Genomic DNA, 8,088 nt, shown 5'->3' with positions numbered 1-8,088 from the left:
ATGATTTACGATCTACCATGCAAAATGGATGGCAACTAAATACAATTTGAATAAGTTCAACCTGTACAATAATTTAATATTAAATACAAATAAAAATGGCAAAAGCCAGCGAAAAATAATCTAGAGCACACCATAGTATTATTAGATGGCGTCTGTCCCACTTTGGATGGATCTCAGATGATGGCATGATGAATGCCTGGTCCTTCACCCATAAATAACAATCTAAGCTAATAATTTCTGATGACTGAAAATGTTGGCATGCTCTGAAATTAACCCCGTCTCCCGCCAATTGAAATGCTTTGGTGAATGACGACGATTCGGTTGTTGGGGGAGGAGCGCCCCAGCATCATCATCCCAGCCCCAAAAGCAGACCCAAAAGCATTAATTATGTAAATGACACAACTCTTTTTTTATATTTGGGGGCCTTGCAAATGGCAAACAATATATTGTATGTACATGAGGCTTTTTTCTCTATGGGCTGGCTGCCTCCCGATTGCGTCATTCGTCTTGGCTGTAACTGGAAAGAGATGAGCTTGGGGCCCAGTCTTGGGGTCCGTCTCTGTGCAGCGTATCTGCCGGCAATCATCTCTGCACGATTCCGCAACAGATGGCCGGGCGAAAGGTTCCTGAAGCATCAATTGACCAACCTTCAGAAACCTATAGCCGTTCGTCATGGCATTATAATTTAGCAATAACTAAAAAAAAAAAACAGTGACACAATGCGGAACACAGGCAGCGCCAAAGGTAACTCTGCACTTCGTGAACAAGCTGTAAAATCCAATGTAAAAAGTGCATTGCATTCAATCACATCCATATTCATGCGACTCGTGAGGTTTTTTTGAACAAACGATGCCGTCTAAGGCCAGAATCCATATAAATATGGCTATAAATAGACGGACATCAAAGGGGGAAATACAGCGACCGCTGCAGAGGCTACGTACGAACGTGGACGGACGGACAGCTGTCAGGCATTCCCTCACATCGGATTACTCATAGCAAGAAAGGGTCTTTCTTATCGGCCAGCAGTCCGTAGTTGGCCATGAGCAAACATTTGCATATGGATCGGATCGGACTACAGGTTGAGGCAGGTTTACAGCAAGTGTCAATGAACAAGCTTTGCATATCATTCACAAGTGAGTGATTAATATGGAAAACAACACACTACTACAGCGATGATGAGGTAATGGAATTCCCAATTGAGAAGCCAGAGATTAAGGTTCCTACAAAGTAAAGAAGACAATCCCTCCCCACTTCTTCGAATACTCAATCAATTATTATCAGCTGACGATCGCCACTCAATCACCATATAACAGAACTATTTTGCATGCCTCTCCCGTGCTAAGTAGTCGCACGAGTGATTGACAGCCAGCCCCCTCCCCCTGCCCCCGCAAAGTAACCAAAAGCCCGAGGGGGTTTTTCGCCAGTCTTCGACGCGGACAGACATGTAAACAAAGCAAGACAATCCCCTCCAAGACTCAGCAAAAGAAGCCCAGGTCCGATCTTCTCTTGATCTCTCGGAAGCTTCGCTGAGAAAAAGCTCGCGTGGGCCAGCCGACCCACAGCCGACCCACAGCCGAGTGTGGTGTGGCGGCTCTTTCGTGCTTGCTCGTTTAATTGTCTCGCGAATCTTGCCCGGAACGGTCGTACTCGTGCTCGTGCTCGTTGGTTCGTTCTTCAGTTCGTTCGGTTTTGCATGCACCCAAGGCTAGGTGCCGAATCTTGTGTATGACTGATTGATTGACGGACGGACGGACAATCAATCAACACGTACATATATTCGATCAAAGTGATATTATGATGCGGCCCCAATTAGAAGCGATGGCCATCGCCTGCGCCTGCCTCTTGGCGGCGATCTGTGTCTGCGACGGCTCCTCTCTGGTGGAGCCACCTACGACCCAAGCGCCTCCAACACTGTCGCCAGCCCATGTGCGGTCGCGCCTGCGCACCAACTTCCGAGTGCGTTACACTTTCTGACTCTTCAGAAATTTTAAAATTAGTCTCGGGTGGTTTTGGGCAGCAAGTCTCGTTTGGCTCCAGCAAGTTCAATGCGCTGGCCTCGTGTGTTTGCTTTTGTCCGGGGTTTTTTTCCGCTTTTTTTCTTGCCCAAGTGACTGACTCTTCCCCTCTGTCCTTCTGCCCTTAGGCCAGCCCCGTGAGTGGCACAACGACTCCGCCCCGCTGCGAGTACAAGGAGCTGATGACGAATTTGCACGATCGAGTGGGCATCTTGGCGACCTTGGACGAGGACCAGCGCCATCGCCTGGAAGTCATCGATAAGAAGTGAGTAGACTTTGGGCCCCCAGCTCTCTGGCCCGAACAGGTTTATCGATGGGCACGTAATGAAATATTTTTGGGAAAAAAACCGGTAAAACAAAACAGCAAGAAACAACATCGTCTATTGGAAACGTTGGACTATCATCTTCTTTTATTGTTTCGTTGTCAATCCACCGAATCCGACACCCAAATGCGATTTATTTGGCAGAACAATGCTTCAACAAGCAATCTTTAATGATGATGCTCAAGTGAGATGGTAGCAATTATCCATGAATGAAGCAATGCCCCAAAAACATCTGCTGCCCAGCAATTGCTGGCCATTAAACTGTTGTATGTACACATTATCTTTTTTTTTTTTTTTGCTGAAATTTCTGCGAGATTTCGCACTGCCGCCGCCGAAAGCCCCCCAGACACCAGAGTGTTTATAATTCGGTCATGTTTGAACAGCACTCGCTGTGCCGCCGCCTGTTTCGTTAATATATTTAAGGCTTTTGTGTCTATAATTGTGGTTCTTATTTACGATTGGTTTTCGATGGCAAGAAGCAAATGCCAAGTTCTTTCCTTTGCTTTGCTGTTTTCTTGATAAACGAGCGGAATTTTTAAAAGCGAAAGAGAATGTTGTACACAAAGACTGACTGAAATAGAGAGACTTACTTAGAACAGCTTCTGTGGCGATTAGAGGTCGTCAAATGCGGTCGCAGAGATTGTGCGAGTGAGAGCAGTGGTACTGATTGTTGTGCTTTGTTGTCAGCTGGCAAATTCTAATCTTGTAAACTCATTGTTTTGCTATTCGCAGACTGGATCAGCTGGTGGACAGCAATGCCGCTCGCATGGAGTCCCTGAAGGCCCAGCAACTGAACTTCCAGCAGCGTCTGGACAGCTTCGAGCACATCCAGCGGCTCTCGCGCAGCACCCTGGACGAACTAAAAGGTGAAACAGACTTGACCCTGGGTCCCCGAAGAGTTAGGGAGTTGAAGCAAAAGCTAAGAAATCGCAGAAAGATGAAGGGTAATCCTGCATGCTGACCTCGATGTTGTGCGGCGAATGTGCTTGGTGTTGTGCTAACTCTGTGCTATCCGCAAGGAAACCCCTCTCTAATACTCCTCTCTTTACCGCAGATCTGTCGCGTGTTGTTCGGGCTGCTCCCCAGCAGGATGCTCCGTTCCCAAACTCGAGTTTCGGTAATAACAATGATTTAAGTGTTACGGATCGCTTGGACGCCTTGGCCACGCTGCTCACCTCCACGGCTCTGAGTGTGAGGGGGGTGCAGGAGGATGTCCTCAAGCTGACTCAAGCAATCAAGTAAGCAAAGAATAATGAATAATGCACTCCTTCCATGGGTGTAACGCAGATCCCTTTCCCCTTCTCTATTAGCCGCCAGCGTCGCCTGTCGCATCGCAGGGTTCCACCCAACCTCATCGGGCAACCAGGAGCTGCTCCCTTCCCCGCCTATCCCCGTTTGAGTCCGCCCACCAGCTGCCTGCAGTACTATCTGTCGGTGCAGGGCATACTGAAGCTGCAGCTCACCCCAGAGTCGGAGTCCTTCTATGTGGCCTGCGACGGCGACTGGACCGTGATCCTCAACCGGAGCTCCGACGAGATCAACTTCGAGCGTGGCTGGCTGGACTACAAGGATGGCTTCGGCAATCTGGCCGGGGACTTCTTCATTGGCCTGAACAAACTGCACGCCCTGACCTCTTCGGCCATCCACGAGCTGCGGATCGTGTTCGAGGACTTCGAGGGGCATGTGGCCTATGCGGGCTACTCCACCTTCGCCATCGGCAGCGAGAAGGAGCTGTACCCGTTGAGCCTGCTGGGCCCGTTCCAGGCGGATTTGAGTCCCTCGGCAGGGGACTCCCTGTCCTACCACGCCGGGGCCAAGTTCAGCACCGTCGACAGCGACAACGACAACTGCGTCGACTGCAACTGCGCGCAGAAGCACAATGGAGCCGGCTGGTTCAACAACTGCGGCACCAGCAACATCATGGGGCAGTACCACCAGCAGAACTATGCCCAGGCCGGCGAATCGGGTGTCTTCTGGGACACCTTCCAGGGCAAGGACTACTCGCTGAAAAGGGTCCGCATGATGATACGCCCCATCGGCGAGGAGGAGGCCCGGCGCTAAGCCATGATACTCTCTGTTCCGCTATGTGTTGTATTGGAACTGCCATTTTTCGTGTAAATCAGGGATCCCCAAGCCAAGAACCCGCTACAGCCTCCAGCGTCGATGAGTGTTCGCTTTCTTATGCATTTTAACCCTAGCCTAGCTTTATTCCCGAACTTGTGCGTGTACTCGTATGTGTAATATTTATGGAAAATTACTTAATACCTAGATAATACAGTAATGTTATGTGTATCCATTACATCGAGAGTACTGCCTAGACCGGAGCGGAGCTCTCTCCACACGTATGTACGTCATGCGGCACCGGAGATGTTTACTAATCGGTCGACTTGTCTAACATGCGATGCCTCCAGCATGCAATGATAGACTATATAAACGGGGCAGCTCTGGAGGGGCTGCTAGTCGTTCGTGCGTTTTCCGTGGAGTAATCTAAACATGGTCAAGACAAGCTTTTGCCTAGTGCCCCTCTTCTGCCAGCTATGGGGTCTTCATGCCGCGCTGCTGGACTCCCTAGTGAGTCAGAGCAACATCTATTACCTGGGGCCCACGTCGGAGCTGCCCTTGCAGAGCGTGGACCAGGTGGCAACGGTGGACTCGGTCAAGCTGATTGTCCACGGCTACTTGGCCTCGCGGTCGCACGGCTCCATACTACCCCTGAGGAATGGTGAGGTCTAGCCGGCTGTTTCAGCCTTTAATGCCACTGCTAACGCTGCCCAATCCCCAAGCGTACAGCTCCCAGGGCTATGAGAATGTCCTGGTGGCTGACTGGTCGCCTGCCGCCAGTCTGGACTATCCCACCTCGCGATTTGCCGTGGGAAAGGTGTCCCTGGCCCTGGCCAAGGAACTGCAGAGGTTCCTCCTCCGACACAGCATACCCACCGCTGCTGTCCATGTGGTAGGACACAGCTTGGGGGCTCACATAGCTGGCCGCATTGGCCACTACTTTAATGGAACTCTGGGAAGGGTTACGGGTCTCGATCCTGCGCTCCCCCTGTTTACCCAGCGCTCCGTTGACAGTCTTCGCTCGAATGCAGCTCAGTTTGTGGATGTTATTCATACGGATTACCCGCTCTTCGGCGACATAAGACCCCGTGGAACTGTGGACTTTTATCCCAACTTTGGATTCGCCCCGCAGCCGGGCTGTGAGGACGTGGACTTAATTGCTGCCAGTAAGCTCCTTCGCGAAGCTTGTAAGCGACTTCTCCCCATTCCGTTTTTACCGATTCATCTTTCCCCTACCTCCCAGACAGCTGCAGTCATAATAGAGCTGTGATGTTCTACGCGGAGTCCATAGGAATGCCCCGAAACTTTCCAGCTATTCCCTGCAGTTTGAAGGCCATCAAGAGTCGTCATGTGGATAGTTGCCTGCGGGAGGCTAGGTCGAGGCCAAGTCAGAGCGGAACGGCATCTGAAAATATGGTTGATTCTGAGGAGGTTTTCATGGGAGAACAGGTTAGCCGCAGGTGAGAGAATTAACGGAAATTTCAGTTCAAATTTTCAAAGTACATTTTCTTGCAGCGCCACCTCCTATTTTTTCTTGGCTACTAACGGAGCGCCACCTTACGGCAAAGGAATAAACTCAAAGCTGGCTAAAAAGAGACGCTAGGCGGCGTCTTCAGCCCAGTTTCATATTTAAAGTGGAATAGTAACAGCTTATATAGCTTTTTAGAATTTTTTCAAAATAAATTCTGCCTTCGGTACAGAAAAAACCAGTATTTTAATGGTGTGAAAATCAGAATCTTTGGAATGCTATATCTCAGGATCTCTCGCCCAGGATCATGGAGATCCAGACAGTCGATCGGCATCGAAATCTCGACTACGAAAATGAGGCCGATTTTTGGCAAATTCAATGATGGTTACATCATGATTTTTTGCGAAAATCGTGAGGACATAGATGTCCTTTTTTCTAGTGCCAATCGATTGGCAGGATTCTCCCGATCCCGAAAAGACATGCCAGGCCCCGATCGGCCGCTGTTTGACCGAGATATAGCCTGCAGAAGAAACCAGTATTTTAATGGTGTGAAAACCAGAATCTTTGCAGGGCTATATCTCAGACAAATGGGGCCAGATCGGTGCAGGACCCACTCGCCCAGGATCGGGGAGATCCAGACAGTCGATCGGCATCGAAATCTCGACTACGAAAATGAGGCCGATTTTTGGCAAATTCAATGATGGTTACATCATGATTTTTTGCGAAAATCGTGAGGACATGGATGTCCTTTTTTCCGGTGCCATTCGATTGGCAAGACTCTCCCGATCACGAAAAGACATGCCACGCCCCGATCGGCCGCTGTTTAGCCAAGATATAGCCTGCAGAAGAAACCAGTATTTTAATGGTGTGAAAACCAGAATCTTTGCAATGCTATATCTCAGACAAATAGGGCCAGATCGGTGCAGGACCCACTCGCCCAGGATCGGGGAGATCCAGACAGTCGATCGGCATCGAAATCTCGACTACGAAAATGAGGCCGATTTTTGGCAAATTCAATGATGGTTACATCATGATTTTTTGCGAAAATCGTGAGGACACAGATGTCCTTTTTTCTAGTGCCAATCGATTGGCAGGATTCTCCCGATCACGAAAAGACATGCCAGGCCCCGATCGGCCGCTGTTTAGCCGAGATATAGCCTGCAGAAGAAACCAGTATTTTAATGGTGTGAAAACCAGAATCTTTGCAAGGCTATATCTCAGACAAATGGGGCCAGATCGGTGCAGGACCCACTCGCCCAGGATCGGGGAGATCCAGACAGTCGATCGATTGGCAGGATTCTCCCGATCACGAAAAGACATGCCGCACCCCGATCGGCCGCTGTTTAGCCGAGATATAGCCTGCAGAAGAAACCAGTATTTTAATGGTGTGAAAACCAGAATCTTTGCAAGGCTATATCTCAGACAAATAGGGCTAGATCGGTGAAGGACCGACTGTCCCAGGATCGCAAGGATCCAGCCTGTCGATCGGCATCGAAATCTCGACTATGAAAATGAGGCCGATTTTTGGCAAATTCAATGATGGTTACATCATGATTTTTTGCGAAAATCGTGAGGACATAGATGTCCTTTTTTCTAGTGCCAATCGATTGGCAGGATTCTCCCGATCACGAAAAGACATGCCGCACCCCGATCGGCCGCTGTTTAGCCGAGATATAGCCTGCAGAAGAAACCAGTATTTTAATGGTGTGAAAACCAGAATCTTTGCAAGGCTATATCTCAGACAAATAGGGCTAGATCGGTGAAGGACCGACTGTCCCAGGATCGCAAGGATCCAGCCTGTCGATCGGCATCGAAATCTCGACTATGAAAATGAGGCCGATTTTTGGCAAATTCAATGATGGTTGATTTTTTGCGAAAATCGTGAGGACATAGATGTCCTTTTTTCTAGTGCCAATCGATTGGCAGAATTCTCCCGATCACGAAAAGACATGCCAGGCCCCGATCGGCCGCTGTTTAGCCGAGATATAGCCTGCAGAAGAAACCAGTATTTTAATGGTGTGAAAACCAGAATCTTTGCAAGGCTATATCTCAGACAAATAGGGCTAGATCGGTGAAGGACCGACTGTCCCAGGATCGCAAGGATCCAGCCTGTCGATCGGCATCGAAATCTCGACTATGAAAATGAGGCCGATTTTTGGCAAATTCAATGATGGTTACATCATGATTTTTTGCGAAAATCGTGAGCACATAGATGTCCTTT

At 49.2% G+C, this 8,088-nt stretch overlaps 2 protein-coding genes across 3 annotated transcripts; both read left to right on the top strand.

Moving 5' to 3' along the window:
• The first annotated feature begins 1,610 nt into the window (after positions 1–1,610).
• LOC6603569 (fibrinogen C domain-containing protein 1) lies at positions 1,611–4,619 on the top strand. Of its 2 annotated transcripts, none has more exons than XM_026992216.1 (5): positions 1,611–1,956; positions 2,144–2,280; positions 3,071–3,282; positions 3,393–3,576; positions 3,649–4,619. In XM_026992216.1, the coding sequence occupies exons 1-5, from the start codon at positions 1,795–1,797 to the stop codon at positions 4,397–4,399; spliced, it is 1,446 nt and encodes a 481-aa protein (XP_026848017.1). In that variant the 5' UTR covers positions 1,611–1,794; the 3' UTR covers positions 4,400–4,619. The 2 variants fall into 2 exon arrangements, with proteins under 2 accessions (XP_026848017.1, XP_002028551.2); XM_002028515.2 differs by having other exon boundaries at positions 1,612–1,956; positions 3,071–3,204.
• A 94-nt stretch (positions 4,620–4,713) lies between these two features.
• Positions 4,714–6,098, top strand: LOC6603568 (phospholipase A1 member A). The gene is made up of 4 exons (XM_002028514.2): positions 4,714–5,060; positions 5,122–5,586; positions 5,643–5,859; positions 5,915–6,098. The coding sequence occupies exons 1-4, from the start codon at positions 4,832–4,834 to the stop codon at positions 6,000–6,002; spliced, it is 999 nt and encodes a 332-aa protein (XP_002028550.1). The 5' UTR covers positions 4,714–4,831; the 3' UTR covers positions 6,003–6,098.
• Positions 6,099–8,088: the final 1,990 nt, after the last annotated feature.

Source organism: Drosophila persimilis, unplaced genomic scaffold, assembly GCF_003286085.1.
Source record: "Drosophila persimilis strain 14011-0111.01,24,50 unplaced genomic scaffold, DperRS2 tig00000715-arrow-arrow-pilon, whole genome shotgun sequence".
Taxonomy (NCBI): Eukaryota; Metazoa; Arthropoda; class Insecta; order Diptera; family Drosophilidae; genus Drosophila; species Drosophila persimilis.
Note: the sequence above shows the minus strand (reverse complement) of the source record. Positions and strands in the feature narration are given on the sequence as shown.